Here is a 23,138-nt window from a genome sequence, read left to right on the forward strand (position 1 = left end):
GTTGTGTGTGTGTGTGTGTGTGTGTGTGTGTGGTGTGGTTGTGTGTGTGTGTTTTCGGGTGTGTGTGTGTGTGTTGTGTTAACGCAACATGTTTTTTTCCCTGTCTGTAGGCTTTGTCTCAGCTCACTGAGGCCAGTGACAGGGAGAGGGAGCTTGCTCCAGCAAACTGCCACCTTCCAGGAGCAGCTGAGCATCCTCAGAGCAGACCTGGAGCGTTCACAGGCCAACAGCAGTCTCAAAGAGAGCCACCTTTGGAGGAGAATGAACACCTCAAAGAGCAGCTGGAAGATGCTCGTCGAGATCTTAAACTCAACAGTGAAGCCTTGACCCAAACTGTGTTCAACTGCAAATAACCAGCTGACCGCCTTGAAGTCTGAGTTTGCTATGACGTCAAACCGTCTGGAAAACGAGCGACAGACTCGCGAAACGCTGGACGCAGAAGTCGATTCCACTCGTGTCCGCCTGGCTGGAGCCGTAAAGGAGGCGGAGCTTTGCCTGTCCAGCTCACACAGAGACAGAGAGAGCTCTGCTCCGGGAGAGAGAGGAACACCAGCGTCTTAAGGACAGACTCACAGGTTGGTAGAAATGGGCTTGGAGACCAGTGGCGGTGCTAGGGGGTGGCTACTTGGGCTCAAGCCCCGGATGTTTTCTGAAAAGCCCCGAATGTTTCACGTAAAGCTCTTAGTCTGTGTTTTATTGTATATGCAGACTTTTGTTATGTGCATCTTTGTGTCCTTCCATCTTTTTACTTCACTGAGATATGTTCTTTGAACTTACTAGCCTTTCACATCAACAGGTGAAGTAGCCAATCAACGTGAGTCAGTCAGCAGCCTTTCCCAGAAGCTGTCCAAGGCAGAGACTCGCGCTAACAGCCTGGAGAATGAAGTTCACCGAGCCACACTGCAGCTGACGGAGAAAAGCCTCCTGCTGGACGTCCTGCAGCGGGAGAAGGACCAGGAGGCTGCCCGGGTGAAGGGTCTAGAAGCGGCCCTGCAGGTGAAGGAGGAGCAGGTGAACCGCGCCGGAGCACGGCAAGAGGCCGCACAGGAGCGGCTAGCCCAAACCCAGAGTGAGAGCATGTTACTACGGCAGCAGCTCGAGGAGTCCCAAAACAAAGGCGTGGCAAAGGAGCGTGCGGTGACAGACGCCCACGATCGCTTCAGTGACCTCCTGTCCCAGCTGCGCTCCGACAGCGAGGAGAGGGTACAACTAGTGGAGGAGAGAAGCAAGGAGCTCGCCAGTAAGGCTGCTGAATTCCGAGAACAGCTCTACAAGAACGAGGAACTGAGAGCGAACGAGAGGTAAGATCAGGACATTAACCTCTTCCACCAGACTCATAGTAAGCCTTTTTCCCGAATGCCGGTCTTTATCTCTAATCCAGGGGGGTCCGCGGGGTCTTAAAAAGTATTACAAGTTGATAAATCAATTTAGCGAAAATGAAGGCTATTAAAAAGTATTAAACGGCATTTTCCAAGGTGTTACATTTTGTAGCTTGTTTTCAATAAGTATATAAATGGTCCAAAGAGGTTGTATTCTACAGTCTGCCTGAATGTAATCATGGCGTAGGTGTGTAGTGTGACTCTGTGTAGTTTATTTATGGCATCCCGTTGGATGTGACGTCATCTGAACAGGACATCGCACGCTCACTGCTTGATAGCGCGAAGGTCCGTTTACGCCGGTTGTTAAGCAACATCGTTATGGGGAAATGCAAGTCTGCGTCCAAATGGTTGCAAGATAAGGAGGAAGGACGATCAATACTGTATATAGTAAATGTGAGATAAAGTCAGCTAAAATGCAATGTAATGTAGAGTGTGTTGCCAAGGTAACCGGTTAGAACTCGAAGTGGCGATGAGGTCTTAAAAGGTGTTACATTTGACTTCAGGATTCCTGCATATACCCTGATACTCTGCTTTCTTTGGATTCTGTCTGAGCGCAGACTACCTTAAGGCATCTGCAGCAGGAGCTGGCTGACTCACTCAAGAAGCTGTCAATGAGTGAGGCTACTCTGGAGGTCAACACACGCTATCGCAATGACCTGGAGGAGGAGAAGGCTCGACTCTTTAAAGACTTGGAGAGGCTCAGAGGAAAGGTAACAGCAGGGAACAGTGCCACCTTGTGGTGTCACGTCAGCACCATGTCTCTGATGTCAAGTGTGGTCATGCTTGTGAAGCAAAGCAAGCTGATTACATGGCTCACTGTCACAAGTTGAGGTAAACTGACATTTAGGTCCACTGTTAACATTTCTGACGGTACGGATCGGATGCTTTGTCTCCGTCTTGTAGCTGGAGGAAAGCGAAGACCAGTATGTTCAGGCTGAGAGGCGCATTAACGGTCTGAAGAGCAGTCTGGATGAGAGGGGAAAGGAGCTCTGCACCGCCGTTCAGAAACACCAGGAGGCGCTGTTAGCCTCGGCAGCTTCTGATATCACCATCAAACAGCTGGAGGAAGCTATGCAAAGGTATACACACACACACACACACACACACACACACACACACACACACACACACACACAGGAGTGAAAGATAATGAGTTGATTTTAAAAGAACTCTGAAATACTTATATATACATTCTATAACTGTGTTAAAAAGTATTGTCGGGAAATGTTTCGGTACACAGTATATGAGTATATGTGATGCAGGGTGTCAATGTTACGTCTCATTAGGTTGGAGATAGAGAACGCCCGGCTGGAAGCTGCTGCAAAGCAACAGGCCAACAGAATTGAAGCTCTTCAGAAAGGGGCTCAGGAGTCTGCCATGGTGAGATGCTTTCACACACACATTCTACACAGGATCTCACTGGCGCCGTATATCCTTTATGTGTGACGTAAATAGCTAAACTCAACATCTCAGTTTGGTGATTCTTAGAGAAATCTCTCTGACATCAAAAAGCTGGCGTTTGAAGTATGAAGTCATTAAGGTATCACATTTTTTTCCAGCAATCCGACTGCTCGCCTGGAGAAGGGGTTGGTATTGTGGATTTAGGCTTAGTCCCGCTGTGTTGGTTTACCTCTGTCATTTCTTTTTATTACTACACATAACAACGTAAATCATATTTGATCTATTTACAGAGTGACATTCACTTGGGCTTCGTGGGCGTTTTGCTCGACCAGAAATCCTAACTTTTGTGTCGGTTTTTCTTGGTGAACTAAAATGATGGTTTCTCCCTTAAAGCCTGATTTTGGTATGTGGGTTCTGTCACTTCTTCAGGTACCACTTTACAATAAGACTAAAGGGTTTACCAATAGTTTGTCATTCATTTATTAATTAGGTTGTGAACACTTTATACATCATTAATAAGCTTTTATAAGATATGAGATAAACAGGGCGACTGTGACCGGTTGCTTGCCAAATAGTGAGCCCACATGTATCTGTACTGCTGAGCTTTATTAGAAATGGTAGTAACTCATTAATAAATGGTTACTTGTTTCACACTTTACAATAAGTGTGAAACAAGTTCTCATCTTCCTCACCTCCCTCACCCATGGCAGTACATCTTCCTCACCTTCCTCACCTTCCTCACCCTCCTCACCTCCCTCACCCATGGCAGTACATCTTCCTCACCTTCCTCACCCTCCTCACCTCCTTCACCCATGGCAGTACATCTTCCTCACCTTCCTCCCCCTCCTCACCTCCCTCACCTTCCTCACCCTCCTCACCCATGGCTGTACATCTTCCTCACCTTCCTCACCTTCCTCACCCTCCTCACCTTCCTCACCTTCCTCACCCTCCTCATCTCCCTCACCCATGGCAGTACATCTTCCTCACCTTCCTCCCCCTCCTCACCCTCCCTCACCTTCCTCACCCTCCTCACCCTCCTCACCCTCCTCACCCTCCTCACCCTCCTCATCCTCCTCACCTCCTCATCCTCTTCACCTTCCTCATCCTCCTCACCTTCCTCACCTTCCTCCCCCTCCTCACCTCCCTCACCTTCCTCACCCTCCTCACCTTCCTCACCCTCCTCACCTTCCTCATCCTCCTCACCTTCCTCACCCTCCTCACCTTCCTCACCCTCCTCACCCTCCTCATCCTCCTCACCTTCCTCATCCTCTTCACCTTCCTCATCCTCCTCACCTTCTTCACCCTCCTCACCTTCCATCAAGATGGATGGGGGGGAATAAACTCGGTGAACAACAGATACCAAGGATGCTGGCTGATGAAGAAGACGAAGTAGTAGCCAATATAAGGCTTAGTCATCTTGCCAAATAGTGAGCCTGTGTTGATGTATGCAAACTATGTTAACCTAATTATAAACCCTTTATGAATCCTTTATAAGGGTGGTCTTATTGTAAAGTGGTACCCTTCTTCATGTCTCACTCTGCCTGATGCATGCAACTACATTTTAATCAAACTATCCTCTCACTTTTCTTGATGAATGATAAACAGACAACAGGAACACACACAAATATGTTTACAATGCTTTTCCTATTTGTGTAGGTGAGAGGTCATTTGGAGGAGTTGGTAACAAACCTCCAAAGCAGTAAGATGACTTTGGAAGACCAACTCAATCGAGAGGTTGGTGGCATATTTCTTTCCTTACTCGAACAAAAAAATCTGCTTATAACTTCTTCTGGTTTTTAATCTATGTAAAGAACAACCAGAATGAGCAGGGAGTGCTTACATTTTTGAGGAGACGGCCAAAAGGGAAAGAATCAAACATTTCTAAAGAATCTTTTTTTTAACCAAACAGGAAACACTATTTGAAAAACTAGGAAAACTGTTTTCGTTGTGAACTTTTCTAGAAAGCGTACAGTGTGAAACTATTGAAGCAAATAATTTCACTAATTTAAATAAATAAGAAGAAGGTTTCGGTTTCTAATTTTTAGACTTCTCCTACTGATACATTCGAATTAAACAGATTGTTACAGGTGAGAAGAACAATAGGCTGTAACAATCTGATTGGAACTTCCTTTTATAATATTTATATATAGTACATTGTATATATAATAGGGATGTAACGAGATATCGCGATAAATAAATGTTTCAATACCGTCGTGAGACTGACTAAATCTACCAGGTGGTCCCATTGAGATCATCGATCTCTTTCTCAAGGGAGACCTGTCCAACATGGCAGCAAGTAGGTTACAACATGAACATAAAACAACAGATAACACAAAAGGACATCGTATTTACAGGGCTACATGTACATACCTAGAGACATTGACAAGTACCAACAGTGTTTATATCTCGCCCTGTCAATAAGCCTCACCTTCTTGGCAAAAACTGTATTGTTTTTGAAGTGGTGGAGAGACAATGCACAGTTTTACCCACTGCTGTCACCCATGGCCAAAGCATATCTCTCTGTCCCAGCAACATCAGTACCAAGCAAGAGAGTTTTTTCAACAGCAGGGGATATTGCAAACGCCCAAACATCCCAGCTTCTACCTGGAAATGTGGACATGCTCATATTCCTAAAAATAACCTGTCTGAGTGAGTGCGTTAGTGAGTTAGAGTTGAGTTACTTGAAAAACTAAAGTGAAACTTTATTTATTTTATTGCAGGGTCTACTATCCTACTAAAATGCTGTAAAAATCAGATTTATAATTTAATACAGAACATTTTTTCAAGTAAAAAGAAATATATATTTTTCAATATCGCGATAAATATCGTACCGTGGACTTGTCATCGCGATATTATCGTACCGTGAGTTTTTGGTATTGTTACATCCCTAATATATAATAATTAGATTTCTTGTATTTATGTTTCTCTCGTAGGTCCAGAAGCAGAGCATGCTGTCCCACACGGCGCACGACTCTCAGGCCCTGTGGGAGGAGGAGCTGAAGAGCCGCTCTAAGCTGGGACTGCGCCTGGCAGAGCTGGAGAAGGAAAAGGGAGACCTGAGCACCCAGGTGACTATGACCCATAGTCATGCCTTCATACGGGCCCTGAAGTTGTAGCAATCACTCCTGGTGATGTACCATCACCTGAGTCTCACAGCTACGGGCCTGCTTCCTGTGTTCCAGATGGAGATAGAGAAGAAGAAAGCCAAGAAGATCTCGGAGCAGAAGAAGGCTATAGACGGCCGGCTGGATCAAGAGATGCAGAGAAACACAGAGCTCCAAAAAGAAATGTACAGGTGACTCCTAGCCTCCGCCTCGCACCCTCCCTCACCTCCCTCACCTCCCTCACCTCCCTCACCTCCCTCACCTTCCTCACCCTCCTCCCCCATGGCAGCACATCTTCCTCATAATTAGACACAACCAGGATCCAGTAGAGCGCAGCTTTTCCTGGCTTATGTGGCTGTTATGTGTACAGTATATCTGGTGTAAGATTTTCCGTTTTTTATTTGAGATGAACCCTTATTGATGTCCACAACCTATATAATAGGTTCCCGCAGTGGTTTTTGTGTATTACATGGTCATGACCTTCATTGTTGGAGTTTGCTTTTATTGAAAGGTGTTTTTTTGTTGTTGCGATTTGGTTTTCATCTGAGCTTGTCACTTTAAGTATGAATGAATGATCACTTTGCATAGTGTACGAGTAATAACAGTGTTTAGGGAATAATGGATTCACTTTGCATATCAGTCAAGCAGTGGCGAGCCGTCAGGGCCCTCTAGGCCCCCTGCTAAGATATTCTACAAAATAATATTTAAAAACATTAAAAAAGATTTAAACAAATTATATATTTTTTTTAAATATTTGTTTAGTTATATTTTTCATTAGTTTTACCAAAATAACTTGATTTAATAAGTCCTTCGAATCTGCCTGTTCAGTTTCTGTTTGAATGTGAAGGGTTAAATGAAAGAAGCTCCTCTCTGTGAGGTGAAGAGAGGAGCTGATTGGTGGTCCAGCTGTAAATTCACAGAGGGCCTGTTAGGGTAACTCAACGAGGGAGTAATGTCAAATGACAGTACAAATGACCAATCATATCGTCCCTCTAAATGGGTGGGTTTTATTATGGCGGACTTTATGACCAGTTCCCCCTGCTGTAAAGCTTTTCTTGTTTCCGTAGCAACAACAACTTCCTGTCAACAGCTTAAACTCGCCTTCAAAATAAAAGCATGCCAAATTACACTTAAGACATACAACTGCAACGAAAGTAACAAACACAATGCAATATCCTTTTCAATTTCAAAGAACACAAATTGGGTTATTTACAGGTGTTGTTTTGTGTGGTAGAGGGTCGCTGTCATTGATGCGTTTTGCACCCCGGGCCGATTTTGATATTCCGCTGAAGTATACGCTGTGACGTAATATCTCTTTTTTTCTTTTTCTTTTTTCGAGGGAAGGGGTGGGGGTCAGAGGGCCTAGGTATAAAAGTCACAGCTCGCCACTGGAGTCAAGCTAATGGTCTTCGAGTATACCACTTGTATTAGTTTGCTACTTCATTTCAAGTTGTTTGCTGGTCCTCAGAAGAAAGGTTTGTATTAGATATTCTCTTTTTTATTTATTATTATTAATGTTTACTTATATTATTTGTGCATATGTGTTTAAGGTTGCGTACTTTAGTGAAGACTGCCAAGAAGAAACTGCGGGATCAGGACACAGGTGGAGCGGAGTTTGCCTCTCCTCTGGGCAGCCTGCGGGTGGAGCAGGGCAGACACAGCCAGGCCGAGGGGGCGATTGGCCGGATGAAAGAAAGGGTTTGTCTGTCAGCACTCTAATAGTAAAGTTTGAGTCCCTTAGACGTAGTGTTATTCCTCAGACCTCGGCCTCTGTCTTTTCTAACCAGGTGGACGATCTGCAGGTACAGCTTGAGAAGGAAGCGTCCCGCCGCAGTCAGCTGGAGAAGGTGAACGACAACCTGAAGGATCAGCTGTCCTCCCTGAAGTGCTCGAGCCGTGGCAACGAGCAGCTAGAGAGGAGTAAGAGGCAGCTGGAGGAGGAGGTGCTGGACCTGAGACGGCGAATGGAGGCCGTTCAGATGGAGCAGAGCCAGGTGGAGCAGTACCGCCGTGATGCCGAGGAGAGGGCCCGTCAGGAGATCCAACAGAAACTGGAGCAGGTCAACGTCTTCCTGCAGGTAAAGGCCAAGATCAACTGGTTATTATGATCAATGGCCTTCTACTTCTTAAAGGTCTCCTATTATACTGTTTTTCATCAATATATTATAGGTCTCAGATATATACAAAACATTCAGGTGATAAGGAGGGGGGGGGGGGGGGGGGTACCTTGGTTGGTGATTGGTTAATGGTTACGCAAGCAAAGTGGCCAAAATCTGATCAGCTCATTTTCAGACAGGTTTTTATATAAATGGATCAGGACAAAAAGAGAGAGAATCTTTTTTCCTGAAACTTTCAGAATCTCTTTACACAGAGGGGACACATGTTGATGTAGAAGAGACACGAAAAAGTGGATTTTGCATAATAGGTGACCTTTAAAAGCTGATAATGAACATATTGTCTTTCGATAAAGAAATGCACAGTGTCTAAGCCTGATGTAATATGTATCTGTTTATTCCTCAGTCCCAGGCAGCATCCCAGGAAGCGTTGGATCAGATCAAAGCGGCCAATGAGACCAACCTGCGCTCCCAGCTGGAGCAGAAGATCCGGGAGTTGGAGGGGGAATTGAACCGGGCCCGCACCACTCATCATGACAGCCTCAACCAGAGAGACTCCACCCGCACGGAGCTGGAGCGATACCACCAACTCTACGCCGAGGAGCTGCGGGTCCGCAAGTCCCTCGCTGCCAGACTTGAAAGGTGAGACCAGCTTGCTCTGTGGTTTTGTAGGGGCTCAGTCTTTAACACCTGATTAGATAGATGGATGAATGGATGGATGAATAGATAGATGGATGGATGGATGGATATATGGATGGATAGATAGATGGATGGATAGATAGATGGATGGATAGATGGATGGATGGATGGATGGATGGATGGATAGATGGATGGATAGATAGATGGATGGATGGATGGATAGATAGATGGATGGATAGATAGATGGATGGATGGATGGATAGATAGATGGATGGATAGATGGATGAATGGATGGATAGATAGATGGATGGATGGATAGATGGATGGATGGATAGATAGATGGATGGATGGATAGATAGATGGATGGATATATAAATGGATAGATGGATGGATGGATAGATGGATAGATGGATGGATGGATAGATGGATGGATGGATGGATAGATGGATGGATATATAAATGGATAGATGGATGGATAGATAGATAGATAGATAGATGGATAGATAGATGGATGGGTAGATGGATGGATAGATAGATGGATAGATAGATAGATAGATGGATGGATAGATGGATAGATGGATGGATGGATGGATAGATGGATGGATAGATAGATGGATAGATGGATGGATAGATGGATGGATGGATGGATAGATAGATGGATGGATGGATAGATAGATGGATAGATGGATGAATGGATGGATAGATAGATGGATGGATGGATGGATAGATAGATGGATGGATGGATAGATAGATGGATGGATATATAAATGGATGGATGGATGGATAGATGGATGGATAGATAGATAGATAGATGGATGGATGGATGGATGGATAGATGGATGGATAGATGGATGGATAGATGGATAGATGGATGAATGGATGGATAGATGGATGGATGGATAGATGGATGGATGGATAGATAGATGGATGGATGGATAGATAGATGGATGGATATATAAATGGATAGATGGATAGATGGATGGATGGATGGATAGATGGATGGATATATAAATGGATAGATGGATGGATGGATAGATGGATGGATAGATAGATGGATAGATGGATAGATGGATGGATGGATGGATGGATGGATGGATGGATAGATAGATAGATAGATAGGTACTTTGTGTCCCAATTTGGGAAATGTTTGCGTTGCAGCAGCATAAAAAACACAAGGCAATGTACATAAGAGAAACTAAGACACAGAAATAAACAGTCCAACACATTTCAGAAATAGAAATAAAATAGCATTAAAAAGTTAAAAGATACAAAATATATATACATGTGCAAAATATACATGTGGAAATACAAATTTCCAGTAACAAATATAATGCAGGATATTATTGTGCAAGAATGGATTATTCAATATTAAATAGAATATGATATGCTATGTGCAATCAAACGTAAATAGTGCCAACAGTAGCAAACGTGTATTTCATCAATGACTTTTCCCCCACAGGGCCAACAGTCGGCTCTCAGAAGCCAATTCCAAGCTGCTGAACGAGCGCAGCCGCTCTCTGATCACCAGCAGCATCGCTAACGGAAGCCTTGGGGGGCCCACGCTGGACGTGAGCTCTCTGGGTTCACCATTACACTACGGAGCCACACTGGGGCCCCTGAACAGGAGTCTTGGCCTCGGACTCTCACTCCTTAACCCTGTAACGGACGGGCACAACAGCAGAGTCGAGGACTACCTAGCAAAGGTCTGTATGGTTATTAATCCACTCACATGGTGATGACGGTTGCATCTCTCTAATGGATACAAGTTCATTTACTTTCAGCCATTTTCATTTCCATAGCGTCGTTGGTTTTCAGTTTTCTTTGTGAAATTGGTGCCATTTTTTGCAAAGATGTTGGTTTAATACACTGGTTAGTGTGTTGTTACATTGTCATATTAACTACAGAAACATATTATGCTGTGGGTTTTCAGGCCCACACATTAGATATTTCTGATTGAGGAAAAGCATACTAAAAAGCTCAACTATCAAATGGCTTTCTAAAGTCTGATAACACCTGTCTTCCCTCTGAATTTTCTACATTTCTTCCCCCTTGTTCTTTTCTTTCCTCGCTCCTGCACTTTTTTTTCTTCACTCTATCTCTATCCTTTATGGTAGTGGGACTTTACGTCTAACCTGTCTTCTATTTCTCACTCTTCTAGCTTCTAGCTCAAAAGTCTGTCTCTCATCTCTCCTCTCTTCAGCCAGACCCATAACCAGGTGTGTAGATGTGTTTAGCTCAGTGTCCTATTGGCTGCTGTGAAGGGATGCACAGATTCAGAAACTCTTGACACATGCTGGCATCCTTTACTGTTTCAAGTCATGCCAGAGTAACCAAATCCAAGTCTGGCTGCTACTAACTAAATATCATCGGAGGCACTAACCTGATAGGTCAGCGGCCAATCAGCACATTTTTCAATCGGGCCGATAGCAGTCAAAATGGTGGGCACTAATGTTCGGCCAATAAATCAGTGCATCCCTACGGGTGTTCCCTCTAACCTGCTGTGGGCCTACATTTCTGTTCCCATGCTTCCCATCATGTTCAAGTTTTACATAGCATACAAATATTGTTAGGGTTAGGAATATAAAAGTATATTGAGTGGATGGAACCAGTTAAATTACAGAAAATGTTCATATTTAGGAGCTCTCCCCATATATGTGTTTTAAATCACATGGTCCTTATTATTGCAGAGCTTTTCCCTTCTTCATCTTTCAGGAATTGCCTTCTTAAGGGCAGAAACTCCACTTACCCTAAAGCAGAGCGTGCATGCTTGGCATTTCCTGCTGTGTTTTACAAACTAGTCATGATTTGTTTTGCAGTGTTTTGTCTTCACCATCCAATAGGGCTGGGTAATATGGAGAAGATACAGATATCGTATTTTTTTTTTACCAAATAATTTGTATTAGAATTGGTGCTTTTAATATATACACAGTTAAATGTTTTATCAATATTCATCAGTTGTGTGCATATAAGGCATGGATGTATAATAAGAACTGGATACAGCGTGGGAGGCGGGGCCTCGTTCATTTCCATGAGAGTTGCTCATTGGCGCATGAAGAACAAATGGCCCTATTTTTGAGAGAGCGAAACGTCACGAAAGTTTTCATATAATCCGTTTTTATTATGCATCCATGGGTAAGGGTGAATCTCATGTAGTACTGAACACGTCACATGAACGTGCCGGGCGGCGCGGTCCCGTGGGTTAGATCCGCGTTCATAATCCCGAGGAAAATAACTCTCAGAATAACGTTATTAGCACATTTTACAATTTGAGGACCGAATGTTTTTAATAAGGGCTATACAAACGTTCATACTGGGTAGTTTATTTAGTTTAAAAAAAATTATCCAATGATTTACAGACGTCTCTTTCCCAATGTTAGTCAATGGGGAAAAGTCTTTCCGGGCCCAGCGACTGATACGGAGTTGTAGTACCGCCGCTTGGCCACAACGAATATTTTCCTCAGAATCCGACGCACTTCCTGGGGGCTTGATATAATGGCTAAGTGGGCTAAGGCAAATAATAGAGCAGTTAGAACAGTCTGGTAAATTAAAGAAATTCAATCACTTCACTGGATTGCAACTTTTAAAAGCAGGAAAATACAACACTGTTATATTATGATATCCAGAAATGTAGACAATATTTAATTTAATATTAACATATAATCTGTTTATTGCCTAACCCTGCTCTCAAAGCATCCACATTCATGTGTTGCCATTTCCTATGGTATTGTGTTTTGTTGTAAAATATCATCCTTGCTTCTTTGTCTTTTTATTTTAAACGTGTGAAAACATTTGTTTCTGTTTTATCTCTCAACATCTTAATCTAACTGAACTTTGCTTCTTTTGTTTCCAGATGCAGAGCGAGTTGGATAGAAACATATCAAAGGAATTAAACAACGGTGAGTTCACTGAAGCTGGAAACATGGCCCACATCTCAGCTCGTAATAAAGTCTTTCATAAGATTATTGGGGATATTTTATATTTCGCTTTAATTATCTTCTTTAGTTTACATTCTCACTTCTTATATTATAACATGTATTTGTATTCCTTCTATAATGCAACAACTGTCACCAAAGCACATTTCTCCCTGGGATTTTTTATGTATTTCGGATTCTGATTTAATTAATTTGATGCTAGCAGTATTTGACTTGTAGCTGCTGCTCACTCGGGTTATTAAAACAAAATTCAATGTATTTACAATTTGTAAACAGTCCCAGCTTCCTCTGGAAACTTATATGGTCACACAAAATAATACTGCTAGTTATTTTTACTATGGTGTATTTATCTGCTATTGTTTTTTACTTATTGTGTTTTTTTATTATTAATAACATTTGCTCACTTAAAAAAGTTTTTAAATACGTAAGTCTATTCTCTTGACTTTATCTCCACTATACTTCTGCTGTTATCATAATGTAAATCCTCCCGTTGCAAAATCAATGAATTCGGACTCTCTCTCTCTCTCTCTCTCTCTCTCTCAGCCTCAGCAGAGCTGGACGTAGCTTCAGCCCGGATGTCCCCGGTGGGCTCGGCCTCGCGGGTGGAGCTGGACCCCGTCAGCAGGGCCACGCAGCAGTACTTAGAGGTACTGAAGAAGAACAACATGATCTGAACACACATCATCATCATCATCACTGCTGCTCGCGGACATTTTAGCCAAAAAAAACGTCAAATTCTGACTGTATCAACAGAAGGCCAAAGCAACCGCCCTTTCATAAAACACCATAATCCCACTTTGTACGTATTCACTCTCCTTTCTTATATGGAAGAAGCTAACATAATGCACATTGCACTTAACCACTCAGGAGCAAAGGGCATGAGTCATATGAATATATATATATACATCATTGATGGGTACACTAGGAGAGAACCTCAAAAGTATTTGTTCCTTCTGTTTAATCTGTTACTCTTTGGTTTATATTAGCACCCTAATATATATATATATATATATATATATACGGTTTTGATTTTTATTTGTGAATATTGGTTGCTAAATGTTAAGTATTTGATGTTTGCATCATTAATAATCTTGCCAAGATATTACATTTGGTACGTGCCATCAAATGGTGCAATATCTGTCTTGGTCTTACTTTATTAGACTCATTGTAGTATTGTGTTAATAATTATTTATTCATTAATATTTTTGTATGAACATGATATACTTGAATAAGACGAGCTGGAATGCTCTCTGGCTGAAACAGGGTGACTACATTTGTGTAACTCTAATTTCAGATTTGTGTTGTCTTGCTTTTTGGACCACTAAAAAGTGAAACACGCTTTTTTTGTTTTTGTTTGTTGTTTTTTTTTTAATCATTCATAAATACTGTAACAAAATACATATACATTTATGACGCCTGTAAATAACAGAAGACTCTAAAGATGTAATTAAATACTAAAATGACAAAACCCTGAACTTGAGTGAGCTGTTGATCCTGGAGGGGCCGTTAACCACGAAAGAACATACATAAAATACATGTCGAGATATGATATTCAACAAACAAAGAAAAAGAAGGAAACTAAACATTAAACGTATCAAATCAATCATGGGACATCGGCTTTCTGAGGCACATTGTTTTAAAGGTCCCATGTCATGCTTTTCCGGTTATTTCCGGCAGGAGCCCCAACAAGCCATTTAGGACAGAGAGTGAATACACATACTATACAGAGATGCTGTATGAGAAACCAATGTGAGTTTGGAACATTGAACAACATACATTTATTTTAGTAGACCTCAACAATGGAATTATGATCAGTAGAAATGGCCATGACGTGGGACCTTTAAATACACTTTAAAGATGAATTAAAACAAACTTTAATTGAATCATGACATTGGATAGAAAAAGTGATATCTAAAACATCTGCACTATATATTTCCAAAGTGATCCTTCCCTGCCATTAAGCATAACAACTACTAATACTGGACTATCTTCACTATAATAAATGTTAATACATGCATGTTTGATTATTAAAGATGTTACTTATTATACAAATATCACATTACTAAAATAAAAATACAGTCAATAATTTACAACACGTCTTAAATGAACTGAAACAAAAGCTTTTTACACGAGTGAAAATCTATAGATTACCGAGGATCTGACTGAACAGGTGAGTTTGATGAAATAACAGTAAAATATTTGCTTATTAAATCGTTTTGAGCTGTGGAAGAAAAGTATATGTTTAGCAGTGACCCTGTTATTGTGTGCAGAACATTCTTTAGATTCCAGGTATCCTGCCATCAATATTTCATGCACAGCCATTTTTAACCCAGCCCTCATTAGCTATGTTTTGATGTACTTCACTTTACCCCCCCCTTCCTCTCGCACTCCAAAACACATCGATGATATGCGCTGGTTTAGAAAGCATTCCCCTCACTTATTAAAATGAGACAATGTGTTTATGATTGCCCCCCTCTGGTGTGTCTCTCTTCCCTTTGATCCGTCCTCTCTGCGTCAGACTCAAATGTTAGATATTCAAATCTGGTTACATTTATTTTTGTTTCCTTTACAGAAGATGGGCACATCTGACAGACTGACTATTAGGTGTTATTATTTCCCCTTATTTTCTTTCAATAGACGCCACTTCATACACTACACGTAAACCGTGTTTTGATTGAGGAGGTTACAACTGTTGTCATGAAGCTTTGGAGGCAGGAGAGAATACAAATAGACAGATGCTGAAGAAAGAAAAGTGTTGAAAGGGTTGTTTTTGAAAAGCAGCTCAGGTTTGAAACAAACGGCTCCTCACTGGGTGGGTCATAATCATCAGTGATGCCCAGTCCTCTTATCTCAGACTGCCAGTCCGACAACTGATGAGAAAAAACAAGTTGTCGGTTTGTCAACTAAACAGGCCACTTTATTTATAAATATCACTGCCATGGTACCATCTCACATACTCTGACTGACGCCCAATGAGAGCATGACACTAAATTACAATATAAGAACAGTCAGACATGTTTAAAGCCGTATCCAAACAGATGCAGTTGACAGAAATGTCGACCAGAAACCAAAATGTTATCTTTATTTATTTATTCACCTAACTGGTCATTTAAACTTGAAAGCCAGCGTGATGGGCTATATTAGGGGACTATTGTAGTTAGGGTTTCAAATACTTTTTGTTGGCCCAAAAAATACTTGAATCGTCAAAAACACAGAGCAATTAAATGTTTATTGTAATTGTGAAAAATATAATATAACATGCCAAACACTTTTAAAACATACCAATTTACCAACAAAACTATAAATGGGGAAGTTCAGATTCTAGCTGTCTCGTCATTAATATGAATTATTAATAATACATTATTTTCTTTTAAAATGTTTTACAAAACTCGTAACCTAATTCCATAATGTATACATCAATATCAATAGGTTTTTATTTTTAAATTATTTTTAAAAAGTACATAAGGTTGAAACTAAGGATTTGTATTATTCATTTGTCTGCTAATTGGTTTTACATTTACAAATTATTATCTTAAATGTAAAGATGTACTGAAGATAAATGTATGTATTGTCCCATACAGAAAAAAGCAACACATGTTGACAATAGGAAGGTGAACTGTGCAATACTTTTTTTTAATTAAAATGTACTGAATTGATTTATCTATCAACAAAACAGTTTGGTTATTTTGCTGAATCAATAACAAACCAACATTTTCTCAGCTTCTTGTTGTTTTTGTTTTACCGAAATAAAATGGAAAGTGATGTCCTGTCACTTCATCGTTTTGTTTTCAAATCAACATTTTAGTGCAAATACATACATCCATCTTTAACATATAGGTTCTGAATTGACTCTGACACTATCCGCTGTTTGTTATCTGTGGAAGTAGACATCAGCGGCGGGGAAAGGGTAAAACAAATTGAGGGGGACAAGTGGAACAAACCTGAGTGTTTATTTGTTGCTGTGTGCTCGCCATGCTCTAAATTGGACGTCAGCGCTGTTTCTTGTCACCAGCAGAATCCAAATGTGTTGTGGGCAAAAGAGATACTTAAATTCGATTTACTCGCTCTAACATGATTTAAATGAGCCTCTTGGCTCGCCCGGACAGATTGACAGCGTCGTCTTTATCGCCGCTTTGTTTTATTTTTGGCTGTTTACTCTGCCTCTCTGCTGTCATCTCTCACGGCGACTTTAAAGGAGCCGGCTTCAATCTTCCAACATCTGGAGAGAATAAGCATCCTTTTATGTTCTAAGTGCTTTATGTGACAAATATGAAAAGGGATTCAAGAGAGAGCTGACACGTTTTCTGTCGCCCTGTTCCTCAGCTGCAAAGAGCTGCGCAGGGAGAAGTCAAACCTGCGATCTGATAACATAAGAACCCGAACAAAACTGAGCAAAGAGGTCAACCCCTCTCGTTCAGGGTCTTCCCGGGTCAAATTCATTAAATGCAACTTGATGTACAAACAAAACACTTTTTTTCTGAAGAATATAACCTGAATATTGTACCCACAGTAAGCCCTTAAGCTTTATTGTGTTTAATCCGTTTGACAAATACGTCATAGGGAGGCTGTTCATATTAATTAACTATGTCTTGTATTTGTCGCATATAGTCTACTGTAGCATGACCATTCTGAGGTGCAGCCATGTGATCAGAGACAACAACACCCCAGTATGCATGACTCTAACGCTGGCTTCAATGTTAATCACCATTGCTTACCAAGGAGATTTTAAACGCAGGACAAATGACCTTGACACATGTATTTTAATATTTTAAATGGTCCTTCAATCTATTTTCCACAAACACAACATGGACATAAATGATATATCTATAGTCATTGTGTTGACAATGATCTGAGAATACACAGATGCACAGATGATAAAGAAAATGTTTTGAATATACAATATGTTTGCACCCTCTTGCAGAGAGTTCGATAAGCACATTATCACCGGTCGGAGTCAAGGGGAAGTTAGTTTAAAAAAATATGTCGACAGTTTACCTGGTACCCGGATGTAGCTTCATATTTAATGGTGAAGTAAGATTGCTATCACACTTCCTTATCCTACTCTCTGCAAACTTATTTCACATATTTCCCAACATTTCAAACTATTCATGTTAAAGGCGGGGTAGGTAAGTTTGAGAAACCGGCTCGAGATATACGTTTTGTTATATTCCATGGAATGCTCAGAGTCTTAACATCCCGATAGCAATGAATATATTTGACAAAAATCCATTAAAAAAGGTGGAAGCCGGAGCAGCCTACTGTAAAAAGCACGACCAATCATCTGAGCCGGCCCGGCTAAAGTAACTGGATGGCCTACCTGCCTGTCAGCCTTCCATCTGTGCACAAATTTATCTCGTTCCCTAATTGGTCATGTGCGCGTTCGTGTGTGTTGGAGGAGGGGCTCTGTAAGGAAGTGGCAGTTTTTTTACGGCTGTGTACTTTCAAATTCTAGCGCACTCGAGCTGGTTCCTCCAAAATTACCTACCCCACCTTTAAGTATGGAGTTTGAGGTAATTAGCCTAGCTTAGCATAGAGACTGGAAGCATTGGAAACAGGCAGTCTGGTAAATATGATTCAGTTCTGTTGTTGTAGGGCTCAAATAAACACAATACACTAATTTCCGAGCTTAAGGTGTTGGGAGTTGGATTTGTTATTTTATTAGGCCTACTCTGAAATGTTATGCTAGGCTAAATAATCGCTAGCTCCAGCTCAGTACGGAACGCAAATTAAAAAAACATAATAACACAAATATTTGAATGTTTGTACTTACAATTCCCTTGACTGAAGAAGAGAGTGAATCACCCAAGTAACATCTAATGTCTTTAGACTGAAGACTAAGTGACTGTTAAAAGTTTCATTTTAGCAGCATTTGGTGTAAGAACAATTAGTAGATAAATTGGTGATTGTGTTTTTTTAGGGCTCCATTGAATTCTCGTTGCAGTGAGAAATCCCACATTGGCTTTAATGTCTTATATGCAAGTCCTCAGGCGTCCTAGCTGCGATGGCAGATGCCGCAGCACTCCAGACAGAACTCGAGCAACTCGGTGGGCTCGCAGCAGGACTCGAACATCACCGAGTGGCAGTGGGCGTGGCAGTTCAGCTCCTCCACCGGCACCTCCTGGATGGCCGAGCAGCAGCGGGCGCAGGCATGGCAGCAGGAGGCGCAGAAGGTGTGCAGGCAGGAGGAGCAGGCTTCCAACAGACCCAGGATCAGCACTGAGCACTGGCATGACAAACACGCCAACAGCATCTGTAAACAGGAGTCTGTGGCTGAGAGAAAATGACACAGAGAACTGATTTACCTACAGATATCACATCTGAGGTCACGAGAGAGCTGCTGTGTGTTCTAAAAGCCTGTCAGACCCCGTCAGAAACAGGGATTAACGACTCTATTAACCCTAAATTAATCTCTTGCATGTTTATTTGTCGTGCCAGCTACGACTTAAAAGAGAAACTACTCTGCTGCAGTGATCAAGTGTGATTGTGTTTACTTAATCACAGAGCTTCGTTCAGTCCTCGGGGAAAATCAGAAAGGCCAAGGAGGCTGCCAGTGATGAACAACAACGAGGAAGACGCTGTCACAAGATAATTGCTCTCCCGCCCTAATTAGGTGCAGGTGAAATTGCATATATTAACCCCGCTGGTGTGTTGCGGTGCGTCTCTCGTGATCCTCACTGTTGTATTGTTACTCAGCTTCGGTTTCCATCCTCACAAGGACCTGAGAGTGAGTGAGCTCATGCAAATGGAGCTGTTTTATCCTGTTTACTCAAGAAAGTAAATGAAAAGCCGATGGCAGTATTCCCTGGGGAGTTGGGTTCAGCGTTTTCCTGCTTAGCCGCTCAAATTATCCACCCCCGCACATAACTTATGCTAATATCTATATATGTGTTTTCAGATGAAAAAGGAATATAATGTGTGGATATACTGTATTGATTTAATGCATAACTTCATAGAGATAACATGAACACAAAGATAAACAATGAGTGGCCCACCGCACGCTTTGATACAACTGGAAGAAAGTGCATTTGGAAGTGTTCAAAGGGAAACTTTTTACACCAAGATTGTCTTTAGAATCAGAATCAAGTTTATTGCCTGGTATGTTTACCCGTACAAGGAATTTGCTTTGGTGTCTGGTGGTGCTAACATAATCAATCTATGAAAATAAGAAGCAATAGTAGGTCCAAAATATAAAGATAATAAGTACTTAAAGGTAGGGTCGGTAAGAATGGGGAAACCAGCTCGAGTGCGCTAGAATTTGAAAAATCTGCCTCTTCCTTACAGAGCCCCTCCTCCAACACACACGAACGTGCACATGACCAATGACGGCACGAGATGGAAGGCTGACGGGCAGGTAGGCCATCCAGTTATTTTAGCCGGGCCGGCTCAGATGATTGGTCGTGCTTTTTACAGCGCCACGGCTTCCACAGATTAAATATTTGTATGAATTTATTGTCAAAGCATTTCATGTATTCATTGCTATCGGGATGTTAAGAGCATTCCATGGAATATAACAAAAAGTGTTTCTGAAGTGAATTACCGACCCCACCTTTAATACAAATAAGTAATTTGAAGAAACGGTTTAGTATTAAAAGAGAATAAAGACACAAATCAAATCAATTCTTTACACAATTGTTGAAACCCTCTCATTGTTACACATTCTCCCATAAGGCTAGATGATGATTAGGTGAAATATGTTCTGTAATTGTATAAAAAGAAAGATAAGATTCAAGGCTTGTATTGCCATGTGTACAGCATTAGCTAAAGTGTAGTTATGACAATCTTAGGTCACCGGCTCCTCCAACAGTGGAACACAATAACACAGATAATAGTGAAAGTAAATAAAATAGAATATAATAGAAAAAGTGCAGAATAGTCTACAAGTAATTGGAATATTGATATAAGTTGCAAACAGATAAAGAACATAAATCGTGTGCACTGAGGTGCACAAAGTCTTTAGTTAATATTGTTATCAAGATAAATGTGACAATTTATCTATTATCAATTTTAGATCATCCAGTCCGATTAAAAACAGTAAGTAAATAAGGCCCATGGTTGCACTCACCAGCAGGAGTAGCAGTGGGGGGATGTGATCCTGCCCCCCCGCTCCTCCTGCTGCCCCCGCTGTGCACCGACAGGCCCTGCAGCAGGGAGGGTGGGGGACGCCGGGGGTCTGTGGAGGAGCGGGGCAGCCGGTGGTCTGCGGCTGTGAGGCCACATCGTGGGCAGGTGGGCCTCTGGAGGTCACACTGAGGCCTCTTAAGCCCCGCCCCCTCCTGTGAGGCCTCGGCTCCTCGGGCTGCAGCGGGCCTCGGCTGGGCTGCACAGAGAGGGGAGGTGGTCTGTCAACTTCATCACAAAGCCAATTTCACCTGTGATCAATCTGGTCTTTCGTAGTAGAACGTTTTTATCAGTTTTTCAAAGAACGTCCTTGTTTTGCACCCATCACTTTCTCCAGGAGTCTCAGTTTTTCCTCGCTGTATTGTTTGCTCTACGGTCTCACAGTTTCCACTTACTGCTGATGAGGTCAGGGGGGGTGGTGTTTCCTCTGCTCACAGGGTCCCGTGCTGGAAGAGTTTCCTCCACTGCTTTTAAAGACGCACTACCTTGAGAGTCATCAGAAGAAAGTCATGTTAGCTGCTAAGTTTTCAAAAGGTACTCCAATGACCACACCAACATAAAAAGGCTGCACATTTCAGAACAATTTGCTTTTATTGTCCCACATTAAGACGGTAGTCATTTATTAAAATCACTACTTTATATAATATGTTCTGAGTAACCCTGCCTTCTCAACTTTACATAATTAACTAAGATGGTTCTTTCATTTTTATATTGTGTTTCTTGGTTTTTAATACCCTGCCTCGTGGGATGTTTTTTCAGCGACACTGAAAAGCTTAAATATCTTTGGGATGAAAATGGTAAACTTTACAGATAAAGAGTAGCTCTACAACAGTATATATAACATCTATTTTGTATTAAGTTTAAGCAAAAAAATAACTAAAAGTGTGCATGTAAAAGTAGGCTTGTTTAATAGCTTTTCAGAAGTACTTTAGTACTTTACCTTTAGTTGGGCTGCTCTGCTCTTCCGTCCCGTCCTCAGGTACTTGGTCCCCAGATAACATGTCTGATACTCATCCTGCTCTAATCTCCGTTTCCCTGTTTATAACCGTTCTCCCTGTGCATCGTCCCGCTTCTGTCAGCACCGTCCGGGAGGTCAGGAAACCTCCAACAACACCCAACATGCCGGCTGAGTCACCGCTCAGGAGACTGTGAGCTGCTCTCAATCTGTGTGTGTATGTTTGTGTGTGTATTGTTGTTCAGGAACTTAATTGCACTCCCTTTTCTCAGCCGATCCCTGAGATCCGCTCTGAGGTCTGCTGGTGTGACTCCAGGTCGCCTTCTCTGTTCTGCTTTTAGTCACCTAACACAACGGAGACACATACCCCATAAGTGTGTCAGCTGAAAACTGTATGTATGCAGGCTCACTCACCCTCTAATTCACACACACACACACCCACACACACACACACACACACACACATACACATTCAATACAAACAATACAAACCTATGGAAACAAGGACAATTACTAATTTGCTCTGTGAAATTATAATTCATGCTAAAAGTAATGGTTTATTATTAATTATTATTTATTCAAACATTTGGTCCAACCCACATGGCATAAGAAAATGTAAAAGCATTTCTGGATTAAACATATCATGTTCAAAACAAACAAGTTATTACATCATGCGATTCTCTTTACTTTCAAAGGACATACTGTATGTGTGTACAATACATATTTTCAGAATAAGGACTATTAATGCACGGAAATGTACAGACTTGATTATCATATTTGAATTATCATTAAGATTATCGTATCGTATCATAATGTACACAATTAGCTTATCATGGAATTATGCTTATTGACTTACAAATCCCCTATAGGACAAGTAATGCTTTGAGTTGTATTAAAGGTCCCATGTCATGCTATTACCCGTCCCCTTGTGTGTTATGTCGCTTTTTATACATGTAAACGGTCTGGAGGGTCACAAACCCTCAAAGTACACCCTGTAGCTAATACAACTCTAACACAGAAAAGACCTGTCTGTGCTGCCCCAGAACGCCTCATTGGACATTTCTCTTTTTCCATTGTTTACTTCTTGGGTATAGTGACGTATTTCGGGTATAGTGACGTTAGCGGAACACCGTGAGCTGGCTCACTGGTGAGACACTGGTGAGACAGCGAGACACCGCGGAACTCAGCCTGGGCACACACACAAACTCCCAGCCAGGCTGCGGGTGTGTGTGTGTTCGGGCTGGGGGGGCAGGAGCTCCAATAGGACAGAGAGTGAATACACATACTTTACAGAGATGCTGTATAAGAAACCAATGTGAGTTTGGAAAATATATATATAATATACATTTATTCTAGTAGACCTCAACAATGGAATTATGATCAGTAGAAATGGCCATGACATGGGACCTTTAAATATAATTGTTTGGCATAAAGAAAACATAATTTAAGGCTATTGTATGTCCTTCCTCAATATTTGGAGTTTCCACACTATAATT

General features: G+C 41.6%; 3 protein-coding genes across 3 annotated transcripts in view; 2 read left to right on the top strand and 1 right to left on the bottom strand.

Annotated features, from left to right (window-relative positions):
- Positions 1 to 14,248, top strand: part of ankrd26 (ankyrin repeat domain containing 26) — a 53,336-nt gene extending 39,088 nt beyond the window's left edge. The window contains exons 32-44 of the mRNA XM_034085124.2: positions 1,937 to 2,089; positions 2,283 to 2,458; positions 2,666 to 2,759; positions 2,939 to 2,965; positions 4,437 to 4,514; positions 5,714 to 5,848; positions 5,963 to 6,075; positions 7,435 to 7,582; positions 7,672 to 7,962; positions 8,405 to 8,640; positions 10,097 to 10,340; positions 12,488 to 12,533; positions 13,113 to 14,248. Of these exons, the coding sequence (XP_033941015.1) occupies positions 1,937 to 2,089; positions 2,283 to 2,458; positions 2,666 to 2,759; positions 2,939 to 2,965; positions 4,437 to 4,514; positions 5,714 to 5,848; positions 5,963 to 6,075; positions 7,435 to 7,582; positions 7,672 to 7,962; positions 8,405 to 8,640; positions 10,097 to 10,340; positions 12,488 to 12,533; positions 13,113 to 13,243 (1,872 nt within the window). The 3' untranslated portion in view covers positions 13,244 to 14,248. The remainder of the gene's footprint in view (positions 1 to 1,936; positions 2,090 to 2,282; positions 2,459 to 2,665; positions 2,760 to 2,938; positions 2,966 to 4,436; positions 4,515 to 5,713; positions 5,849 to 5,962; positions 6,076 to 7,434; positions 7,583 to 7,671; positions 7,963 to 8,404; positions 8,641 to 10,096; positions 10,341 to 12,487; positions 12,534 to 13,112) is intronic.
- Positions 385 to 1,305, top strand: LOC139433939 (ankyrin repeat domain-containing protein 26-like). Its single transcript, XM_071203362.1, has 3 exons — positions 385 to 397; positions 504 to 575; positions 797 to 1,305. Exons 1-3 carry the CDS (start codon positions 385 to 387, stop codon positions 1,303 to 1,305), a joined length of 594 nt encoding a protein of 197 aa, XP_071059463.1.
- A 4,313-nt stretch (positions 14,249 to 18,561) lies between the features above and the next one.
- LOC117448511 (myoD family inhibitor domain-containing protein-like) lies at positions 18,562 to 21,012 on the bottom strand. Its single transcript, XM_071203413.1, has 3 exons — positions 21,009 to 21,012; positions 20,632 to 20,886; positions 18,562 to 18,839 (listed from the first exon to the last, which is right to left on the bottom strand). The coding sequence occupies exons 1-3, from the start codon at positions 21,010 to 21,012 to the stop codon at positions 18,562 to 18,564; spliced, it is 537 nt and encodes a 178-aa protein (XP_071059514.1).
- Between the last annotated feature and the right edge of the window lie 2,126 nt (positions 21,013 to 23,138).

Source organism: Pseudochaenichthys georgianus, chromosome 6, assembly GCF_902827115.2.
Source record: "Pseudochaenichthys georgianus chromosome 6, fPseGeo1.2, whole genome shotgun sequence".
Taxonomy (NCBI): Eukaryota; Metazoa; Chordata; class Actinopteri; order Perciformes; family Channichthyidae; genus Pseudochaenichthys; species Pseudochaenichthys georgianus.